The sequence below is a fragment of the Heptranchias perlo genome, chromosome 1, assembly GCF_035084215.1.
Source record: "Heptranchias perlo isolate sHepPer1 chromosome 1, sHepPer1.hap1, whole genome shotgun sequence".
Classification (NCBI taxonomy): Eukaryota; Metazoa; Chordata; class Chondrichthyes; order Hexanchiformes; family Hexanchidae; genus Heptranchias; species Heptranchias perlo.
The window spans coordinates 151,311,307-151,336,041 of record NC_090325.1 but is presented as its reverse complement, the minus strand read 5'-3'; the positions used below and the strand labels follow the sequence as shown (position 1 = coordinate 151,336,041).

General features: G+C 41.6%; 1 protein-coding gene across 5 annotated transcripts in view; it reads left to right on the top strand.

The window, feature by feature from the left end:
- Positions 1-24,735, top strand: part of rapgef2b (Rap guanine nucleotide exchange factor 2b) — a 565,137-nt gene that overhangs the window by 441,865 nt on the left and 98,537 nt on the right. For all 5 annotated transcript variants that reach the window (XM_067992588.1, XM_067992581.1, XM_067992606.1 and 2 more), the window contains 8 exons: positions 3,982-4,118; positions 13,484-13,642; positions 14,723-14,875; positions 15,023-15,187; positions 16,258-16,365; positions 16,501-16,704; positions 19,660-19,768; positions 20,887-21,130. In XM_067992588.1, the coding sequence (XP_067848689.1) occupies positions 3,982-4,118; positions 13,484-13,642; positions 14,723-14,875; positions 15,023-15,187; positions 16,258-16,365; positions 16,501-16,704; positions 19,660-19,768; positions 20,887-21,130 (1,279 nt within the window). The remainder of the gene's footprint in view (positions 1-3,981; positions 4,119-13,483; positions 13,643-14,722; positions 14,876-15,022; positions 15,188-16,257; positions 16,366-16,500; positions 16,705-19,659; positions 19,769-20,886; positions 21,131-24,735) is intronic.

The window sequence follows — 24,735 nt, the reverse complement described above, 5'->3', positions numbered from 1 at the left end:
GTTAAATTAGGAGGACAGGTTGCACAAACATAGCTTGTATTCCCTTGAGTATAGGAGGTTGAGTTGTGATCTAATTGAGGTGTTTAAAATGATCGAGATTCGATAGGGTAGATAAAGAGAAACTATTTCCTCTGGTGGAGGAATCCAAAACAAGAGGGCACAATCTTAAAAATAGAGCTAGATCATTTAGGAGTTAAATCAGGACATACTTTTTCACACAAACAGTAGTGGAAATCTGGAACTCGCTTCCCCAAGAGGCTGTGAATACTGGGTCAATTGAAATGTTCAAGGCTGAGATCGATAGAATTTTGTTCGGTAAGGGTATCTAGGGATATTACATAGAATGTACAGCACTGGACTAGGCCATTCAGCCCAACTGGTCCATGCTGGTGTTTATGCTCCACACAAGCCTCCTCCCTCCCTTCCATCTAACCCTATCAGCATATCCTTCTATTCCTTTCTCCTTCATGTGTTTATCTAGCTTTCCCCTTAAATGCATCTATGCTAGTCGCCTCAACTATTCCTTGTGGTAGCAAGTTCCACATTTTAACCACTCTCTGGGTAATGAAATTTCTCCTGAATTCCCTATTGGATTTATTAGTGATTATCTTATATTTATGGCCCCTAGTTCTGTCTCCCCTGCAAGTGAAAACACCTTCTACATGTCCACCCTATCATTCATAATCTTAAAGACCTCTATCAGATCACCCCTCAGTCTTCACTTTTCGAGAGAAAAGTGCCTCAGCCCGTTCAAGCTTTCCTAATAGGTATAACCTCTCAGTTCTGGTATCATCCTAGTACATTTTTTTTGCACCTCCTCCATTGCCTCTATATCCTTTTTATAATATGGAGACCAGAACTGTTCACAAGTGTGGTCTAACCAAGGTTCCATTCAAGATTAACATAACTTCTCTGCTTTTCAATTCTATCCCTCTAGAAATGAACCCTAGTGCTTTGTTTGCTTTTTTTATGGTCTTATACTGCCTCATTACTTTTAGTGATTTGTGTATCTGTACCCCCTTTGCTTCTCTAAGCTAATTAGACTCTTATTTTCCAAGGAGTATGTGACCTCCTTATTCTTCCTACCAAAATATACCACCTCACATTTACCTATATTGAACTTCATTTGCCAATTACACACCCATTCTGCATTTTTTTTTTAATGTCTTCCTGTATTTTGTCACAGTCTTCCTCAGTATTAACTATATACCCCTCAATTTGGTGTCGTCCGCAAATTTTGAAATTGTGCTTTTGATTCCTGAGTCCAAATCGTTTATGTAAATGGTGAACAACAGTGGTCCCAGCACCGAGCCTTGTGGAATGCAACTTCCCACCTTTTGCCAGTCTAAGTAACTATCTTTAACCCCTACTGTCTCTTTTCTGTTTTGTAGCCAGCTTGCTATCCATTCTGCTACTTTTCCCCTAACTGCACATTCTCTGCCCTTAATCATGAGTCTACTATGCGATACCTTATCGACGGCCTTTTTAAAATCCAAATATATTACATCTATTGAATTGCCCTTGTTTACCCTTTCTGTTACTTCTTCAAAGAATTCAGTAAGGTTGATCAAGCATGAGCTTGCCTTTTGAAACCTGTGCTGACTATTTTATATTTTCATTTTCTAGATATTTCTCTTACATCTTTGCGTAAGGATTCCATTATTTTTCCTACCACAGACATTAAGCTAATTGGTCGATAATTCCCTGTACTTGTTCTATTTCCTTTTTAAATATAGGAATCACGATAGCTGTCCGCCAGTCCTCTGGCACTATTCCCTTATCTAATGCAGCCTTTGACACAGTTGACCACACAATCCTGCAACGCCTCTCCTCTGTTGTCCAGCTGGGCGGGACTGCCCTCGCCTGGTTCCATTTCTATCTATCCTGTAGTAGCTAGAGAATCACCTGCAATGGCTTCTCTTCCAGCTCCTGCACCATTACCTCTGGAGTCCCCCAAGGATCTATCCTTGGCCCCCTCTTTTTTTCTCATCTACCTGCTGCCCCTCGGCGACATCATCCGAAAACACAATGTCAAGTTCCACATATATACCCAGCTCTACCTCACCACCACCTCTCTCAATCCCTCCACCGCCTCTGATTTGTCAAGCTGCTTCTCCGACGTCCAGTGTTGGATGAGCAGAAATTCCCTCCAATTAAATACTGGGAAGACCGATGCCATTGTCTTTGGACCCCGCCACAAATTCCGTTCCCTAGCCACCAATTCCGTCCCTCTCCCTGGCTACTAAGGCTGAACCAGACTGTTCGCAACCGTGGTATCCTATTTGACCCTGATCTAAGCTACCGACCCTATATCCTGTCCAACTCCAAGACTGCCTACTTCCACTTAAATAACATTGCCCATCTCCGCCCCTGCCTCAGCTCATCTGCCGCTGAAACTCTCATCCATGCCTTTGTTACCTCTGGACTCGACTATTCCAATTCTCTTCTGGCCGGCCTCCCACCTTGCACCGTCTGCAAACTTGAGCTTATCCAAAACTCTGCTGCCCACATCCTAACTCGCACCAAGTCCCGTTCACCCCTATGCCTGCTGATCTACATTGGCTCTCGGTCCGGCAACACCTCGATTTTAAAATTATCTTCCTTGTTTACAAATCTCTGCATGGCCTTGCCCCTCCCTACTTCTGTAACCTCTTCCAGCCCCACAACCCTCCAAGATCTGTGCACTCCTCCAATTCTGGCCTTTTGTGCATCTCCGATTTTCTTTGCTCCACTATTGGCGGCAGGGCATTCAGTGTCCTGGGCCCTAAGCTCTGGAATTCTCTCCATAAACCTCTCGCCTCCTTTAAGACGCTCCTTAAAACCTACCTCTTTAACCAAGCTTTTGGTCACCTGTCCTAATAACTCTTTACTTGGGGTCAAATTTTGTTTGATAATTGCTCCTGTAAGCGCCTTATGCCGTTTTACTCCCCTAAGCCGCTATATAAATACAAGTTGTTGATAAGTAGGCCAGTGTAATTGTGGGTTCAAGCAAAGCAAAGCCCATTGGGATTTATACAGGTGTCTGGCCTCACCAGGCTGATTTTTTTTTTAAAACAAAAATACAAATCAAATTAGAACAGTAAGGCAGACAGTTGGTTTTTAAGGGTCACCCAGACACAAACTATAGCTCAAAAATGCACAGTAAAGAATCCTTTTTTAAGTAGGTGAATGAAATCACAGGGCGAGATTAGCTTTTCCCCAATGGAATCTGTCTAAATTTTGTCTTGCGTTTTTCCCTAGGGAAGATTCTAATGCATAAGATTCTTGAGTCACTTGCTGAGGAAGAGTGGCTGGAGTGATTTCTCGTTGCCTTCTTTACAGTTTTTAATCTTTGGAGTGCCTTCTCCTGTGTGGGCTGCAACCAAGGTTAAAGAGCCCCACATACACTTTACGATGGCGGGGGGGGGGGGGGGGGGTGCTGCTTGAAGGACCGCCCGCACCCATCGGACGCTGGGTGTCATTCCAGTATTCAGATCAGTCTCTGGTCTTCACTAGACATGGCTGTCTGGAGTGGTACTCCACTCTTCACCTTCTGACTCAGAGGCAGGAATGCTACTATTAATTTAATATATTAAAATTCCTGAATAATACTGTCACGCCATCAGTCCATTGAAATCAATGGGCAACCCTGTGAGAATGATGTCTTTTGTTCTTACTTACTCCACAGGTGGTACTGTAACTCCTCTCAGGCTGTTACAGCAAACACAACTAAAGAGATACGATTGCCATCGACTAAACATGAGCAGTGCCACAGAAGAAATAAAGAAATATTATGATTTGTTAATGTAAACATATAATAAGTAAGTTCATAATATCTTAGTACTCTACACCAGACAGTTGATTTTGTCCTTTGTGGACCTGCATCTGGGATCAATGTGTGAGCTGGATCCTGAAGGGATTGAAAGAGTAGAGCTGTCCAAATAGTTGCTGAGTCCTCTTGCTTCCAGAAGTCTAATTCAGTGTTTTTGTTTTTCCATGCAGAACAATTGTTGGAATTCATGCATCAGCTCCCAGCTTTTGCTAACATGACAATGTCAGTCAGAAGAGAGCTTTGTGCTGTGATGGTGTTTGCAGTGGTGGAGCGGGCAGGTACTATAGTACTCAATGATGGTGAAGAGGTGTGTATCTACAAATCAGTTTTCTGAATTTTGATCTCTGATGTAGGAACTAGAAGGATTCAATGTCATGCTTTAATTCATATATACAGATTTTCTTTCACAAAATAAATTTAACCATGTTACTTGCTTAGGAGAAGTCCGACTTCGCCTTTCCAGACTGGAATGATTTTGAAAGTGGGAGGTGGTGTAGAAATCCAGACATTCAAAAATGACACCCTAATGAGTTAGATGTTTGTCATTGTGCTGAACTTGATAAAATTCTGAATTAACTTTTGAAAATGAGCATTGTGGGAAATTAACTGAAGTTGCGAATGATTAGTTAAAAAGACATACTTTTTTATTTACACAACTAATATTGTGTGGATTTGACTACTGATTAACAAAATATAGAACTACAAACATATTCTGGATAATATAGAAAATGTTAAATTATTATTGGTACAAAACGACTACTGCAGGCCACAAATGAGCAGTTTCTAACTGCATCGGCCATGAACAGAAGCCAGTGATCATTTCTAAAGTTTGTCACGTGGCTGCAAAAACTTATAATTTGAAAGTTGTTTTTCTGTTCTTCAGAAGCAGTAAAACAGACTTTTTTTCTGATGTGGCCTATCAGTAATTGTCATTGAGGAAAAACGTGAAATTCTTAATTGATTGAACCACTGCTTATTATACGCATTTTGTAAACTTTATCGTTATGACAACATAGATTCCACAAATCAAACAAAAACTTGAGGATAAATTGAACATCATAACAGATGTAATCTTATGATGATATCTACATGTGTGCCTTATCAAAAGTTTGACAGTACATTTCTCAAAGCATTATATTAACACTTACTTTGGATTTTTTGCCAGGATGATTGCTTCCTAACTTTCTGATTTCAGTGTTGTGTAATATTGTATGAATAAAGAGGCTGAATATTCAAAATTCTTTTAAGAATAAATTGATGTATTAGAACATCCTTTATGTTAACACTGTTTAAAGGAATAGTATGCCATGCCATTATTAGTAGGATTGCTAATGCCACCAATAATGACCAAATGAGAATAAATATAAATATATATTTTTTAAAAAAACCTTTAATTTCAAGTGGAGCGGAACTTTTAGAACCCACTAGGACCACTATTTTGCAGCTAGATGGGTTGAGCAGATTACAGCTCTGCAAATTCCTGCTCTCTGGCAGCCTGATTCCATTTATTGGACAATGCATGTTAGAGGGACATACATGATAGGCTCACTTAATGTATATGTCACTCTAGCTGATCGAAGTAAGAGGCCCTCTACAAGAGTTATTACACGTAATGGGGAAACAAGTAACTTTTGGAGAGTGATGGACAACCTGCTGCTAAGCCTTTGTCAATGTTGCTTTGACAGTGACTGCTTTGACATATGCAAGAGCAGTCCGGAGGTAACATTTCCTCAACTTTCTCCCTCCTTGGCCTGCATATTAAAACTAACAACTCATTAGGGAAATCATGGGCATTACCGTATCATAGAATTAGAGAATTACATAGAATTTTACAGCACAGAAACAGGCCATACAGCCCAAAAGGTCCACATCGGTGTTTATGCTCCACACGAGCCTCCTCCTACTTTACTTCATCTCACCCTGTCAACGTATTCTTTTATTCCTTGCTCCCTCATGTACTTATCTAGCTTCCCCTTAAACACATCTATGCTATTTGCCTCAACCACTCTATGTGTTAGCGAGTTCCACATTCTCACCACTCTGACCAAAGACATTTCTCCTGAATTCCTTATTGAATTTATTAGTGACTTTTTTCTATTTATGGTCCCTAGTTTTGGACTCGCCCACAAGCGGAAATATCTCCTCTACGTCTATCCTATCGAATCCCTTCATAATTTTAAAGACCTCTATCAGGTCTTTTCCTTTCTAGAGAAAAGAGCCCCAGCCTGTTCAGTCTTTCCTGATAGTTGTACCCTCTCAGTTCTGGTATCATCTTTAGAAATCTTTTTTGCACTTTCTCCAGTGCCTCTATATCCTTTTTAAGAACATAAGAAATAGGAGCAGAAGTAGGCCATACTCTAGAGCCTGCTCCACCATTCAATAAGATCATGGCTGATCCATGTCAACTCCACTATCCTCATATCCCTTGATTCTCTTAGTGTCCAAAAATACAAATTTTTGTAACATGGAGACCAGAACTGTGCACAGTACTCTTTAAGTGTGGTCTAACCAAGGTTCTATGTAAGTTTAACACAACTTTGCTTTTGAATTCTGTTCTTCTAGAAATGAACCTCAGTGCTTTGTTTGCACTTTTTATGGCACTGTGTACATTTGCTGTTGTAGTATGCCACACATTGATTTATATTAAAATTCATCTGCCATTCCTTACGCCATTGGTCCAGATTTCTTTGCTGTTTATTTCCCTTATATTTGTCACCTGGCCATTTAGTTTGGAATACATAGCAAATTTCACAAGAGAAATTCGTCTAGTGTTATAGTGGGAGCTCAGAATAAACCCCCATGGACCTTTGCTAGTCAGTGTCCCCAGACACAGCTTTTTTCATTTATTGTCACCATCTGGTTTCTGTAGTTTTCAATTCAGCTAGTTGATTTGCCATTAATCGTAAGTGCCTTAACCATTTTTGTCTCCCATTATCAAATTCCTTAGAAAAATTCAAGTAAATTATATTTATTAGATTGTCTTCATCCATCAGTCTTACCTGCACAAAAAATTCCAGCAGATTTGTGAGTTTTGACCCAAGGCTAATTGTTCCTTGTGATTTCTGTGCTTTTTAGATGAGTGATTTTGGAATCCTACACAATAACCTCAAGCATTTCCCACTACAAATGTTACTGTTGCTGGTCTGTACATTTGACATTCCTATCTCATTCCCATTTTGAATGTATAGGGATAACATTTGCAATCCTTCAGTTAACGTGTACTTCTTTAAGTGTATGCAGTTAATTGTATATAAAATTGTGAAAAATTCCATTAAGCACAGTAAAATGGCACCATAATCACTAGCTTTTAAATAAAAGTAACCTATATTGTGGCTAACTGCACTGTAAGGTACACAGAAATCAGCTTCGCTACAACAACTTGCATTTATATCGTACCTTTTAACATAGAAAAACATGCCAAGGTACTTCACAAAGGTGCTATCAGACAAAAATGTATGCTTTGACAAAGAAGGAGCTGTTAGGGTGACCAAAAGCTTGGTCATAAAGCTGGGTTTTAAGGAGGGCCTTAAGCAGGAGAGGGAGGAGGAGAGGCGATGTGTTTGGGGTTAATTCCAGAGTGTGGGGCTAGATGGCTGAATACCTCCAGTGGGATATACATAAGGTCAGAGTCAGAGGAATGGAGAGTTTGTTGGGGGGGAAGGGAGGGGGGTTGTAGGGCTGAAGATTCAGCCTGCGGTTGAATAAGAGGCCCAGATTGCAAACAGTCTGATTCAGCCTGAGACAATGGCCAGGGTGGGAGAAGGATGGAATTGGTGGCGAGGGTATGGAATTTGTGACGGGAGCTAAAGACGATGGCTTCAGTCATCCCATTGTTTAACTGGAGGAAATTACAGCACATCCAAGTCTGGATATTGAACAAGCAGTCTGACAACAACACTAGTGAGAAAAAATGTGGACTGTGAATAGTTAGTTATTCATATTATATAACATTGATGAAGGGTGTTCGATAATGATAGCTTCAACATAGCAGTTGTAGTGCATAGCAGAGTAATCAATATGACTGTTGAATAAAGAACAATACAACTGGGAAAGGAGTTTTATTGTGTATTACCACTAAATATAGCTTGTTTGATGGGCTGAATCGTAGCAAGTGAATTGTTGACAAAATTGCTTGGTAAAAGCGTGTTCTCTCTTGGTTATTGACCATTTTACCTGGCGATACATTTAGATCAGCAGATTATCCTGCTTCTCTGATTGATTGGAGACAAGTGATGCGAACAGTGCAAATTTACTGTACCTTGTTTACTAAATCTTAGCGCCCTTAAAGGAATATTACCTAGTTAGCAGCAAGCATAAAGAGTACGTTGAGCCGATATTTTTTAATGCTTGAAAACATTTTCAAACAGTGCCTACCTTTTAAACAAATTCTTAGAAAATCATAATGTGATTAGGCAGAGTCAACACGATTTTATGAAAGGGCAATCTTGTATGATAAACCTATTAGAGTTTTTTGAGGATGTACCTAGCAGGGTAGATAAAGGGGAACCAGTGGATGCAGTATTTTTAAAATTTGTTCATGGGATGTGGGCATCGCTGGCGAGGCCGGCATTTATTGCCCTTGAGAAGGTGGTGGTGAGCCGCCTTCTTGAACCGCTGTAGTCTGTGTGGTGACGGTTCTCCCACAGTGCTGTTAGGAAGGGAGTTCCAGGATTTTGACCCAGCGACGATGAAGGAACGGCGATATATTTCCAAGTCAGGATGGTGTGTGACTTGGAGGGGAACGTGCAGGTGGTGTTGTTCCCATGTGCCTGCTGCCCTCGTCCTTCTAGGTGGTAGAGGTCGCGGGTTTGGGAGGTGCTGTCGAAGAAGCTTTGGCGAGTTGCTGCAGTGCATCCTGTGGATGCTACACACTGCAGCCACAGTGCGCCGGTGGTGAAGGGAGTGAATGTTTAGGGTGGTGGATGGGTTGCCAATCAAGCGGGCTGCTTTGTCCTGGATGGTGTCGAGCTTCTTGAGTGTTGTTCGAGCTGCACTCATCCAAGCAAGTAGAGAGTATTCCATCACACTCCTGACTTGTGCCTTGTAGATGTTGGAAAGGCTTTGGGGAGTCAGGAGGTGAGTCACTCGCCACAGAATACCCAGCCTCTGACCTGCTCTTGTAGCCACAGTATTTATATGGCTGGTCCAGTTAAGTTTCTGATCAATGGTGACCCCCAGGATGTTGATGGTGGGGGATTCGGAGATGGTAATGCTATTGAATGTCAAGGGGAGGTGGTTGGACTCTCTCTTGATGGAGATGCTCATTGCCTGGCGCGAATGTTACATGCCACTTATGAGCCCAAGCCTGGAAGTTGTCCTGGTCTTGCTGCATGCGGGCTCGGACTGCTTCATTATTTGAGGGGTTGCGAATGGAACTGAACACTGTGCAATCATCAGCGAACATCCCCATTTCTGACCTTATGATGGAGGGAAGGTCATTGATGAAGCAGCTGAAGATGGTTGGGCCTAGGTTACTACCCTGAGGAAGTCCTGCAGCAATGTCCTGGGGCTGAGATGATTGGCCTCCAACAACCACTACCATCTTCCTTTGTGCTCGGTATAACTCCAGCCACTGGAGAGTTTTCCCCCTGATTCCCATTGGCGTCAATTTTACGAGGGCTTCTTGGTGCCACACTCGGTCAAATGCTGCCTTGATGTCAAGGGCAGTCACTGTCGCCTCACCTCTGGAATTCAGCTCTTTTGTCCATGTTTGGACCAAGGCTGTAATGAGGTCTGGAGCCGAGTGGTCCTGGCGGAACCCAAACTGAGCATCGGTGAGCAGGTCATTAGTGAATAAGTGCTGCTTGATAGCACTGTCAACGACACTTCCATCACTTTGCTGATGATTGGGAGTAGACTGATGGGGCGGTAATTGGCCGGATTGGATTTGTCCTTTTTGTGGACAGGACATACCTGGGCAATTTTCCACATAGTCGGGTAGATACCAGTGTTGTAGCTGTACTGGAACAGCTTGGCTAGAGGCGCAGCTAGTTCTGGAGCACAAGTCTTAAACACTACAGCCGGGATGTTGTCGGGGCCCATAGCCTTTGCTGTATCCAGTGCACTCAGCCGTTTCTTGATATCGCGTGGAGTGAATCGAATTGGCTGAAGACTGGCTTCTGTGACGGTGGGGATATCGGGAGGAGACCGAGATGGATCATCCACTCGGCACTTCTGGCTGAAGATGGTTGCAAACACTTCAACCTTGTCTTTTACACTCACGTGCTGGACTCCACCATCATTGAGGATGGCGATGATTGCAGAGCCTCCTCCTCCCGTTAGTTGTTTAATTGTCCACCACCATTCACGACTGGATGTGGCAGGACTGCAGAGCTTTGATCTCATCCGTTGGTTATGGAATCGCTTAGCTCTGTCTATAGCATGTTGCTTCCGCTGTTTAGCATGCATGTAGTCCTGTGTTGTAGCTTCACCAGGTTGGCACCTGGTACGCCTGGTGCAGCTCCTGGCATGCTCTTGTACACTCCTCATTGAACCAGGGTTGATCCCCTGGCTTGTTGGTAATGGTAGAGTGAGGAGTATGCCAGGTCATGAGGTTACAGATTGTGCTGGAATACAATTCTGCTGCTGCTGATAGCCCACAGCGCCTCATGGATGCCCAGTTTTGAGCTGCTAGATCTGTTCTGAATCTATCCCATTTAGCACGGTGGTAGTGCCACACAACATGTTGGATGGTGCCCTCAGTGCGAAAACGGGACTTCGTCTCCACGAGGACTGTACGTTGGTCACTCTTACCAATACTGTCATGGACAGATGCATTTGCGACAGATAGATTGGTGAGGACTAGGTCATGTAAGTTTTTCCCTCCTGTTGGTTCACTCACTACCTGCCGCAGGCCCAGTCTGGCAGCTATGTCCTTCAGGACTCGTCCAACTCGGTCAGTAGTGGTGCTACCGAGCCACTTTTGGTGATGGACATTGAAGTCCCCAACCCAGAGTACATTTTGTGCCCTTGCGACCCTCAGTGCTTCCTCCAAGTGATGTTCAACATGGAGGAGGACTGATTCATCAGCCAAGGGAGGACGGTAGGTGGTAATCAGCAGGAGGTTTCCTTCCCCATGTTTGACCTGATGCCATGAGATTTCATGGGGTCTGGAGTCAATGTTGAGGAATCCCAGGGCCACTCCCTCCTGACTGTAAATCTCTGTACCGCCACCTCTGGTGGGTCTGTCCTGCCGGTGAAAATTTGGATTTTCAAAAGGCATTCGATAAGGTGCCACACAAAAGGTTGTTGCACAAGATAAGATCTCATGGGGCTGGGGGTAATATATTAGCTTGGATTGAGGACTGGTTAATGGACAGAAAACAGAGAGTTGGAATAAATGGATCATTTTCAGATTGGCAGGCTGTAACTAGTGGGGTGCCGCAAAGATCGGTGCTGGGCCTCAGCTATTTAAAATCTGTATTAATGATTTGGATGAAGGGTCCGAATGTAATGTATCCATGTTTGCTGACGATATAAGGCTACGTGGGAAAGTAAGCTGTGAGGAGGACACAGAGTCTGCAATGAGACAGGTTAAGTGAGTGGTCAAGAAGGTGGCAGATGGAGTATAATGTGGGCAAATGTGAGGTTATTCTCTTTGGTAGGAAGAATAGAAAAACAGAATATTTTTTAAATGGTGAGAAACTATCAAATGTTGGTGTTCAGAGGGATTTGAGTATCCTTGTGCATTAAACACAAAGTTAACATGCAGGTACAGCAAGCAATGAGGAAGGCAAATGGCATGTTGGCCTTTATTGCAAGGGGATTGGAGTACAAAAGTAAGGAAGACCACACCTGGAGCATTGTGTACAGTTTTGGTTTCCTTATCTGAGGAAGGATATACTTGCCTTGAAGAGGTGCAACAAAGATTCACTAAATTGATACCTAGGATGAGAGGGTTGTCCTGTGAGGAGAGATTGAGTAGAATGGGCCTATACTCTCTGGAGTTTAGAAGAATGAGAGGTGATCTCATTGAAACATAAGATTCTGAGAGGGCTTAATAGAGTAGATTCTGAGAGGCTGTTTCCTCTGGCTGGAGAGTCTCGAACTAGGGGGCATAATCTCAGGATAAGGGGTCGGCCGTTTCGGACTGAGATGAGTAGAAATTTCTTCACTCAGAGGTTTGTGAGTATTTGGAATTCTCTACCCCGTGGGCTGTTGATGCTCAGTCGTTGAGTATATTCAAGACTGAGATCGATGGATTTTTTGACTCTAAGGGAATCAAGAGATTTGGGGATCGGGCGGGAAAGTGGCGTTGAGGTCGAAGATCAGCCATGATCTTATTGAATAGCGGAGCAGACTTGAGGGCCACATGGCCTCCTCCTCTTCCTATTTCTTATATTCTTCTGCCAATCCCTTTAATATTAATAAAAGTGATTTAGAAAAAAAAATCAAATTGAAAAGTTACCTTTTTTGTTCAGGCTTGCTTTCCATAATGTGGGTTTTTTTTTCTCTGTGGTGGTTTGGGGTGTGGATGGGGTACTGATATCTCTGTGATCAGGGTCATTTTTCCTGTACTTTTATCACTTGATTATTGTCCCTGATAATGTTGGGTAAAATATTGAAGAAGAACCTTACCTAATGTGTTTTCATATCAGCTGTAGTTGAGGGTGCACTACTCTAAATATGATTGTGTAATTTTTTATATTTGATTTTACTTCTGATTTCCTCCTGACTCGCACATCATTTCCCAGTCACCAAGGTGAGCATACAGCCCGCTGTCAGGTTGTTCTAGCAATGGTTTTGAACTGACTTAGAACAACCTTTAACTTCTTTAACCCTTAGATTTTCACTCTCATCTGGGCCTACCTCCTGTTCCCTTTGACTACACAGATTAGGACCTCATTAGTGGAGAATCATGAGCATGAATCTGCTTCCTATTGTTTCATGGCATAGTACATTGGCACATCATCCAATCAGCATTTGAATCTTTTGTTTTAAGCGTCATTTTTACTGGGGTTAAAGTAAAACATCTTACTAAATAGAAGCAAGCTTTCTCACATCTGTTAGAAGGATCTCAAAGCACTTCACTTTACAATAAATAACCTTTAAATGCATTGACTGTTACATAGGCAAATGCGGCTACCATAAATAACAATCAGACATTGTTTGAGGGAGGTATATTTGTCAGGACATTATGTGGAGATGCCGGTGATGGACTGGGGTTGACAATTGTAAACAATTTTACAACACCAAGTTATAGTCCAGCAATTTTATTTTAAATTCACAAGCTTTCGGAGATTTTCTCCGAAGGAAATCTCCGAAAGCTTGTGAATTTAAAATAAAATTGCTGGACTATAACTTGGTGTTGTAAAATTGTTTACAATTGTCAGGACATTGGGAGAGCAGGCTGCTGTTCTTTCAGTAGTACCATTGGATGTTTAACAATCACTGGAACAGGGGCAAGCAGATGGGGTGTTAGTTTAACATCTTATCTGATGGATGGCACTTCTGACAATGCAGAACCTCCTCTACCAAACTGGAACTTCAGCTTAAATTATGAGGTCTAACTCCTTGTATGGGGTTTGAACATGTAATCTCTGACTAAGAGGTATGACTGCTTCCACACAACTTTAATATGTATCTTAAAAAAACCCAAAATTATGTTCTTGCTGGCAGAATCTATTAGCAATGGAAGTGTTTTTGATAATGCCTTCATTTCTTGTGTTCTAGCTTGATTCTTGGTCAGTCATTTTAAATGGTTCTGTAGAGGTCACATATCCTGATGGAAGGTTGGAAATTCTGTGCATGGGCAATAGCTTTGGTGTCTCACCTACTTTGGAAAAAGAATACATGAAGGGAGTGATGAAAACTAAGGCTGATGACTGCCAGGTAATTAGTTTTATTTTACAGTGAGTATTGTCTGAATTTTTCATTTAAAACCCATAGGAGTTTTATGTTCTGCGCCCGAGACTAAAAGAAAATTTTGAATTAATGATATTTGACGCGACAGTGCGTTCAGAACTGAATGGAAGGTATTATTCCACCATTGGCTACAGTAATTTCTATTAACTATAAGCCCGTAAAAGACTTTCCGTCATGACTTTTTCAACTAGTGAGGTTTCAATAGATCCTGTGTTTAGCCACTGAATATGTAATTGATCCTATGTTGGAAGCAAATAATTCAGTCGCTTTAAGTGTCTGAATTGTATAAGGTACCTTTATGTGAAACAAATTCCATTTTCAGTAGTTACGGATGAGTGTTCATAATAAAATTGTGATATTAAAATCATGAATTATATGAAATGTAATTTACTTGATTTTAATAAGAATAATTATAAGCATGAAGGATCTTTCAATACTCAGTAGTATTTAATGAAGCAGTTTTCATCTTGTTTTAGAGGTGTTGCTTATACAGCTAATCTGTATTTAAGAAAACCATATTTAAAAAAACATATCCTTATTAGCACTTGCTGGGATCAAATGCCTGTGCCTGCTTCAGTTATACACTTAAAAATAGGGAGCGCATGTAGCTTTTATCTCGAAGGGCATTTTGTTAAAAAAAAGAGTTTCTAGTTTTAAAATGTTTACGGATCTGATGGGTTATGGACAGGGACATGCTGGCCATTTCGCGAGTGCTCCCTTGAATGGTTCCATAGTGCTGCATTATCAGCGCCCCCCCTTTTCCTGTGAGAATCCTGCACCCTTTTGGGGGAGCCAATCCACCTCTGGTTATGGATTTAGAAAATTGAAGTAAATTCCTAATATTTATTAAAATTTAATTTTTTATTACTTGAGCGACGAGTGTGGTAGTTACAAGGATGGAATAGCAAGAAATAGTCGCGGTTCTCCTAACTGAAAAAATTATAGCCTAACCTACCTCTCAGCCTGTGGACCTACATAAGTATAAATAGCATTACTACATGTGATAAATATGCCTAATGCTGTAGCATTTTCTATGCTCCTTGGCAGTTTGTGTGCATAGCCCAGCAAGACTATTGTCGAATCCTCAATCAGGTGGAGAAGAATATGCAAAAAGTAGAGGAGGAGGGAGAGATTGTTATGGTAAAAGAACACAGAGAGTTGGATCGCACTGGAACCAGGAAGGGGCATATAGTCATAAAGGTAAGCAGGGATGTTTAAACATATCACAAACAAGCACTGGTCTAAAAAATTGCTCATCATGTCCATTGTATTTTTAATGTGAAAGTTTATTCTGCTGCTCTAATATGACGTGGCTTTACTAATGATCTGTTCCGTTTACTATATTAGGGAACACCTGAGCGGTTAACAATGCATCTGGTGGAAGAGCACTCAGTGGTGGACCCCACATATATAGAAGATTTTCTTTTAACCTTCAGAACCTTCTTATCAAGCCCAATGGAAGTTGGGAAGAAATTGCTGGAGTGGTTTAATGACCCAAGTCTCAGGGACAAGGTTAGCCAAAAGAAAAAATATAGGGCTTGACTTTTAAGATTGTAATAATTCAGTACTTAACAATCAATTTGTTTTAACTGATAAACTTTGTGCTGATCTTTCCTCTCACTAACTGTTAATAGGTCAAAAATTCAATGGTTACCTTTGCATAACTAAATATGGATGCACATAAATTGGGAAAAAAAAGGTTAATTTGTAATTGTATTCATTGATGTTATGTCTTGGATAATTGTTCGGAAGGGAAAACATTTACAATGCTTCCTGATTGACTTGGAACAAATTTTCATTTGTCCGACTTTTAGCCTGAACCCTGTTAAGTAGAATAACTAATTATATGTATATGTGTGTGTGTATATATATATATATATATATATATATATATATATAATCTTTATCACTCCTATGCAATATTGGTGTTGATCAATTAATTGTATCAATCACTTGGCAGCCATTTTCAGGAATTATGCAAACCCATTCTTAACTAACTTACATGTCTTTTGTCATTACTGTAAAAGTTGCAGAGCTATTATTTACTTATATCAAGCTGTTCTGCATAACAATTTTTAAAAATCGTCAAAGTAATTTCATCCTTTCTTAAGGTAATATTAAATTATACACTATTCACTTGGCAGAGAGTTGGGTAATTCTAAAAGTAGTGTATAAGCATCAGAAGAAATTGAAGTACATAGTTATTCCATAAATAAACTGAAGTGGAATGAGAATTTTTAAGACCATCTGTAGTTTTAATTCCTGTAATTTGAAGTTTATACAAAACATATTATCCAATAAAGAAAATACTGTTTCAAAGAATCTCATTATTCTGCCATCTACCTTCTGTTCTAAATTAAACTGCAACTTCCTTAGTAAGACCCTAACCTCCAACTAAAAGATTTCACTAAACTTCAAAAGATAAATTAAGAGTAGGAATAGATGCTTGTGTAATTGAAGCAATCAAGCTTCATCCGCATATTCTAAATTCTCTACATTGAAGTTAAGGCAGCATATTTTGCATACATCAAGCATACAATGCCTTTAATGGTGCAAAATCAACTTCTCTGAATACTTTCCAGGTTACACGGGTAGTATTACTGTGGGTAAACAATCACTTCAATGATTTTGAAGGAAATTCTGCAATGACCACTTTTCTAGAAGAATTTGAAAACAATTTAGAACGAGAGGTGAGTTATGTCATTTAAGGTAATTAACACACTTGATTATTTTCAAAGTTCTCTTCAGAAACTGTGTAAAAAAAAAACAACTATCAGTGAAGTTGAATTTCAGTTTGTAAATGATATTTTTTTTGTGTTGTGTAGAAAATGGGTGGTCACCTCAGACTGTTGAACATCGCTTGTGCAGCTAAGGCCAAGCGGCGGCTGATAACTCTAATGAAGCCATCACGAGAAGCCCCTTTGCCATTTATCCTGTTAGGAGGCACTGAAAAAGGTTTTGGGATTTTCATAGACAGTGTAGAGCCTGGTAGCAAAGCTGCTGATGCTGGGTTGAAACGTGGTGATCAGGTTTGTCTGTCTTTTTCTTTTAGTAATTTTAATGTAAAAAAATACCTGCCAGCAAAAGTATCAAAAATATATACGTATGTCTGCACAGAATGTCAGTGACAAAGCTTCATACCTCATTTCTGCTGACTGTTGAATAGTCTCTCAGACCTTGTTGTCTGGGGCTTTGTCTTTTGCACAAAGAAGCTCAATTGCAGAATTAAACATTCCACTGAAGAATCAGGATTACTGGAATATGCATCAGACTGTAAGAAATCTGTGACAGCCCATTGGTGTCCAAGCATAATTTTACCATAACTGTCTGTGCTCCTACTAACTGCAAGGATAAGATTTGAAAGACATCCCTTATTATCATTTGCATTCTGCTGTGCCATCTAATAATGTTTCACAAACTAGGAGTTCAGTACCAAGGTGAAGAGAGGGTGAAGGTGTGGTAAGTTGACCATTTACTTATCAATATATATTTCCCTATCTGAAAGGTGTCAACATCTGACTCTAGGCTCCTGTGCACCATGTCAAGTCTTTACTTTAAAGGTCATTTACAAAAGAAAAAATGCTAGAGTAAAAGCCCAAGAGGATACAAATGATTGAAGGTCTGGAAAATTTGGGGACTACTTTTTGGTAGCTGGCATTGAGAAAGATTGGGACACCACTGATTTAAAAAAGAAAATCTTTGTTTCATTTGTGAAGAGATCTACTATCTTGTGAGGATCGATTTTCATCTGGTCAACTTCCTCTGTGCACCAGTTCACGATGTTATGGCACAGAAAAAGAGCCAGAAATCTGTATTGCTGGGTCTCTGCCGCTTTTGCATATGGCGTGCATTTTCAGGGAGTGGGTGATGTAATAATGCCTCCCATGTCTTTTTATGGCTTTATGGCATACCACTTCCAGATCATGCCTGTATAAATAGATGTCCACGGTTCCTAGGGAACTGAATTGCATAGGAAAATAAGCATGAAGAGCCAGTAAGAGAATTCATTCAGCAGTTTTTAGACCATTTCTGGCCTGTTTTATTTTCCTTGCTGGCACCTTGCTTGTCATAATCTTTGTGCCATTCTATTTTTGCCTCCAGCGGCATTACTGGTACTAATGGAGGAAAACCACTGAAGTGATGCCAAGCAGGAGAGGCTGCACAAGTGGTGATCTGTGCTCACCCATCACCCCTGTGCTCGCTGACCTACATTGGCTCCCAGTCTGGCAATGTGTCGATTTTAAAATCTTCATCCTTGTTTTCAAATCCCTCCATGGCCTCGTCCCCTCCTATCTCTGTAACCTCCTCCAGCCTTACAACCATCCGAGATTTCTGTGCTCCTCAAATTCTTGTCTCTTGTGCATCCCCGATTTTAATCGTTCCATCATTGGCGCCCTAGGCCCTAAGCTCTCTAATTCTCTCCCTAAACCTCTCCGCCCCTCTATCTCACCCTCCTCCTTTAAGACACTCCTTAAAACCTAGCTCTTTGACCAAGCTTTTGGTTGCCCCAATAGCTCCTTATGTGGCTGTGTCAGACTGTGTTTTATAACGCTCCTGTGAAGCACCTTAGGACATTTCACTACATTAAAGCTGCTATATAAATGCAAGTTGTTGTTGTGCTGCATAAAAGGAGGAGTGCTAGGGTGATTACCCAACCAGCAAAGCATGATTGGCTGCAACCTGCCCATCAACCACATTTGTAGGTATTGCACCTATCTGGCAATGACAGGGCATTGTCTTCACAGTGTTTAGATCAGCAAATGCAGAGTGTTCCCTTTGCTGCTGACATGCAGCAAAAGAGTGGCACAGCTATTGATAGTACCAGTCAGGGCAGCTTCAAACTTGCCTGTGCCACTTTCCAGACATGCTGCTAAATGGACGTTTAGGGATAGTGCTGTGGAGTGGCACAGTAGGCAAGCCTTCCTTCCAACCATCTTACGAAGTGCCATCTCCAACTTGCAATCATTGAACAGGGGCTGGCTGCTCTGTCACTTGCCTGCAGATTCCTGCCTGCATATGGGGTTTCATTTCCCTTCAATTTTCCGTGTCATTTCTTATTCCCCTGTTTAGTCTTGGCAAAGACTGTTAATGGGATGAGATATCTTTTGAGTCTTTCTAAAACCTTTCAGAATTTTGTCACACTATTGTGACATTTACCTTTAATTGTCCTGTTCCTTTAAAATTCATTTGCATGCAATTTTCCACCTCCACTGCTAGTGTGCTTCATATACTTGGCTAAAATCTGCACTTGAATCTGTGAATAATTATGCAAACGTAGACCTATGAACCTTGAGTGCTATTAGCACATTCTCAGTCTGGCAGGATTAGTACCAAATCTTAACCATTTAGAACTGACTTAGACCAGTAGACAAAAGTTGGCCCCATGTCTCACCACTTATGAATCAAAGCTGGAAAGTCATTGTTGATTTTATCTTCCTTTTCTAGCAGTAATGGAGTTCAGAATGATAATCCTGCAAGTACAACCATCATAATCACAAAGTGACATCACAAATCAGATTTTCTTGGGTGACAAAGGGTTACAAAACTGAAAAAGCACTCATGGAATCACTTTTTTTGGAAGCATAAAATAAGTATAATGAAGAGACTATGACACGTAGCCAGCCACCTGATAAAATTATCTCACCATCTTCATACTGACTTTTTCACTAATCAACTGGGAGAATTTTGTTTCCATAAAGTAACAGTTACAATAAGCTTCATTTGTGAAGTTATTCATTGTATTGCATGGTCAGCTATGACTTGTCTTCGCTTTATGATAAATTGTAAGTTAGGGTCAGGTTTATTACCTCCTTGAGCTGATGTTTTTGAATTACATTGGCTTTTGGGGTTTTCTTGCTGACCTATAACAGTTCTGAAGGAGAAAATGGAAAGCATTAATAGCAATTTTAACTTGTATGATGGTATTTTGACATTTAATTACATTTTTGATGCAAACCAAGAGTAAAGGCTATCTTGTTTTTCAGATAATGGAAGTTAATGGACAAAACTTTGAGAATATTCAGCTACCAAAAGCCTTGGAAATTCTTAGGAACAACACTCATTTGTCTATCACTGTGAAAACAAACTTGTTTGGTAGGTTTTTATATACAGCTATAATTTCATAGATACAATTTACATGATCTGTTTTTTGTAATATATATTTTTTCGCAGTAGCTACATTTCTTCAGACCAGCAACGAGATATGGATGACTGAAATAATCATGCAGTGGTGTAAAGTGATATTCTGGCCTATTTTAGATATTGTAAATAAAAAAGTATTTATTTTCTGCCTCTTTTCCTGGTCTCTTTGAGCTTCATACCATCTGTGGCTGATTGGGTAACCTATTCCCTTGCTTTCTTCAGTTTTTGCTCTAGAAGGTGGCCAGGTGGTGATTTTTTTGTCCAATCTTCCTTCCCTGTGGTTTGGCCTGTGTTCGGCTATTGAATAATTTTAATATTTAGCAACTGTTTACACATCACTTGTATCCTGATACCAAAGCTTTGTTTAGCAGCGATTGTGGTGCATCCAAAAAGCCTCCACATAGTCGCACTTCAGTTGCTGTGTTTGCGGCGCATTAATAAGGAATGGCCTCGGGGATTGTTCAGCAAGTAAAAGGGCCTTTCTCATTTTTGTTTAAGAAGTATCTGGACTGGATGCTGCATTAAATGTAGCACTTAGTCATTTCACTTCTAGGACTTGGATTAAAATCTACACTAGACTGACAGACTGAGTCAATACTGCTGACTGTAAGGGCCCTACACAAAAAGAGCTTATGCCATCCAGTTCCCAGCAAGTCTACGCCACAGAGCAACCTGTCATTCAAACCTTTTTGGTTAATTTCACTCATTATAGAAGGATGATGCATAAAAAGTTGTTGAATGCGGTGAGTGAGACCACCTAACTCGTACTCAGTATTCCATTCAGTTATTATAATGTGCTTTGTTAGTGGTTGCGCCAGAGCAGGTGTAATAAATTGAGCTTTAAGTCTTTTCAAATTCAAGTGCCCATGTTGTGCAGTGCGCTCATCATCTACTGATTGTACTGGCTGAATAAATTCTACGTTTCTTGTATGAGGTCACATTATATGCTGAATACAACGTTTTACAGAATTCTTTCCGCCTGAAATCCATGTTGTAGCAGAAGCCTCTTTAGTTATGATCAGTGATCCGAAAACTTCTTTGATTAACTCAACCTTATGCCTTTTGAACAGTATTTAAAGAACTCCTGGCCAGACTTGCAGAAGAGAAGAGAAATGGTGCTCCACACTTACCTAAAATTGGTGACAAGAAAGGCAGCCGTTACTCCATCCCAGACCTTGCTGTAGATGTTGAACAGGTGATTGGGTTAGATAAAGCAAATAAGAAGGCAAAGGCTAACACAGTGGCAGGACGGAACAAATTGAAGAAAATACTGGACAAGACTCGAATCAGCATCCTCCCGCAAAAACCGTACAAGTAAGTGGATGCTTTTTGCTGTGAATTTCAGTGAAAATGACTAGTTTACAGATGTTTTTGTGAGTACTGTGTGGTTGGTAATAAGTTGGGGCTACAAAATGGTAACAGTAAAATACTCAGTCTGTTCCACAAGTTAACAAGCCCTGATAATTGATAATTCATAAATGACTAAGGTCTTTCTCTGGTGGAATAAACAGGCTATTGGCAATATTGAGATGGTCCAGGATGTCATGGAGTTAACAGAATCAAGGAATTTGCAGCACAGAAAGAGGCCATTTGACCAATATTCTTTTCAAAACATATTCAATTACCTTATTGTCTCTGCCTTAATAGTCACTTGTGGTAAATTGGTCCATGTTCTAATAACCCTTTATGTGGCAAACATATTTTTGAAACAATCCTATCCTTTCCTTGGCTTTACTATACTTCCCCCATACTCAAAAAAGGATCCTCCCGCCCCACCATACTCAGTACAAGGATAAACCCCCCCCCCCCCCCCCACCCATACTCAGTACAAGGACACCCTCCCACCCCGCCATACTCAGTACAAGGATAACCCCCCCCCCCCCACCCATACTCAGTACAAGGACCCCCTCCCACCATACTCAGTACAAGGACCCCCTGCCCCCCCCACCCCCCCCACCACCATACTCAGTACAAGGATAACCACCCCCCATACTCAGTAGAAGGATCCCCCCCCCCGCTATATTCAGTACAAGGACCTGCTCCCGCCATGCTCAATACAAGGACAACAACCCCCCCCCCCCCCCACATTATCAGTACAAGGATCCCCACCCCCCTCCCGCCATACTCAGTACAAGGACAACCCCCTCCCATACTCAGTACAAGGACAAACCCCCCTCCCGCCGTACTCAGTACAAGGACCCCCACCTCCCGCCATACTTAGTGCAAGGCCCTCCCTGTACTGCACACACTATTCCAACTGTGAGCCTAACCAATCTCAAGTACAAATTCAACATTTGATAATCAACAAATTCTGTTTAGAACTCAGAATCCTATTTGTGGCCTTTTCCCCCACATTTGAAGATCTATATATCTGCAACCCTAGATCTCTCGCTGCTCCTTCACTCTAAGGGTCTTACTGTTGGGGGTATACTTGCTTTCATGTTTATTTCCTGAACTGCATTACTTCACATTTTTCTATATTAAACTGCATCGGCTCACTCCAGTAATCTGTCTGTAATCCTGCAATTTCTTGCATCCTTTCTCACAGTTTACCATGCCCCCTTATTTGTTATCATCACAAACTGATATAATTGCTCCTGTACCTATGTCCAAATTGTTTACATAAATAGAGAACACTAGGTCCCAGCACAAATTCTTTGGGCACACCAGTACTGCCACCAATTTAAATTCAAAAAGCAAGGAGTTAGGTTGGATGTTCGGAAGTTTTACTTTTTTCAGAAGGTGATCAACCTGTGGAACAGGATTCCAAAGGTGGTAGTGAGAACTGACTCCTTGCAGTCGTTCAAGATGTTAGATGCATTTTTGGAAAACTACATGATCGTGGCTGAAGGTAGGTAAGATTCTAGATAATGACTAATGGGTTTGGGGCCTCCTGGGGTTTGCCTGATCACCTTTCAGGGTTGGAGAGCGATTTTTGACAGGGGATTCCCATATTGGCTGCAGATCTTTTTTTGCCTCTTCCAGGAAGTATGGCAGGAAGGATAGGTATGTGGGGGGAGTCCAGCAAAAATGCACGTGGGCCTGGTGGCCTTTCCTCATCCAAAGTACACAACATGGCATCCCATCAATCCAAAAAACATTCATTTAGCTCCACTCTCTCCTTTCTGTCCCCAGCCATCCCTCTATCCATGTGACTACATTCTCGCTAGTACTATGTGCTTCAGTCTTCGTAGTGTCTCATATGGCAAGTAGAGATGTGGGGATAAATTTTAATTCCCAAGAAAGGGTGGGTTGGGGGTGGGTGGGTAGTAAATATACTCTGTCTTTGGAGCAGGACCGCATCCAGGCTCCATTGCGCGTACTTCCAGGTTTGACCCAGATGCATTTGTATCTGCGTGCGCTTCTGACACCTGTAAGTCCCGTCGGCGCTTGAAGCTGGCAGGACGATATTTAAAGCACCAATTTAGGCCTTTAAAGCACTTAATCCTGTTAACATTTTGTGTATTGACTTAAACAAACCATTTTAACCTCTGAACGTGTCTCCCGTGGCCTCTGAAACACGCCATGGAAACGGAGGCAAGTTGCAGCAGGCCCTCATTTGGACCTTGAAACCAGTGAGCGATACAATGTGAATAAAAGGTGAGTTTTTGCAGCAGGGCAATCTGTTCGCTCAGACAAATCGTTGGTTGGGACTTCTTTGCGTTTAGACTGAGATTTCATTGTTCACACTCAGAATTCTTGTGTTCAGATATATTTACCTACATTTTGGACTCCCTCAAACTGACAACATCAGGATAGGGGGGTGCAATGGATTTATTCAACAGTGCATCTGAGGAGAGGCACATCACCATCCATGGCAGGCACAGCATGCAGTTCTGAGAGTTGCAGCTCCACGAGACGGAGGTGCGCCACAAGGACCTGCAGAGGAGCAGAGAGGGACCAATGGAGGGGCTGAGGTCGCAGGAGGAACAACCCACGTGAGAGGGTGTACAGGCAGAGGAGCAGTGCCAACGCAGGCTGACCTTGAGTTGCCAGGTGGTCGCAGACATCTGCACTCTCCTTCGTGCAGAGCTGCTCCCGGCAGGGTCTGGTGGCTACGCGTTGCAAGTCACACTCAAAATAACCACTACCCTCAATTTCTTCGCCTCCGGATCCTTCCAGGGTGCCACCGGTGACATCACCAGTGTCTCTCTGTCGTCTGCACATAAGTGTATACGACAGGTCACAGATGACTTGTTTGCTAGGGCATCCGACTACGTCCACGGATGCAGGGCGCAATTGATTGCACATACGTAGCAATCCAAGGACCTGCACATGAGCCAGGACTGTTCATCAACTGTAAGGGATATCACTCTGTCAGTGCACAGCTGGTTTGCGATGTTGACCGGAGGTCATCGGTTATGGTTATTGGCTTAGTGCAAAGAGGAGAGAGTCAATTCTCTCTTAATTCACAATTCACTTTATTAATGTTGTTAGATCATGTACATATAGCTTATACGTCTGGTTAGATATAGGCATGCAGTTTACAACAGGTGATACAGTTTTATACCCAAACTAGGATTTAAACGCACACCCACTAGGTTTCTCTAACACTCCCTGAGTGGTCACAGAATAAAAAGGATATTATATTACCCGGAAAGGAGAGCTGACACTGGCCAGGCGTTCCATTCTCTCTCTTGACATCGTCTCTACGTCCCTGACGTAGTCTCTACGTCCCTGATGTAGGGTCTTCCACTTTCGCGATGGTTAGTCTCCGGAGTTTCGCACACACACTGGCACCGAGCCTGCAATTCTTCAGTCTTATTTCCAAGTCTGTCTTTTCGAATGGTGTTGTCCTTCTCCTGTTGGCTTAGATTTGCTCGAGTGGTCGGTGTCATCCCCTGATTGGCTCTGTTCCAAGGGGTTAGGTAGCATCACCTCATTACTCCTTTTCTAAATAAGGACTGGTGTCTCATCAC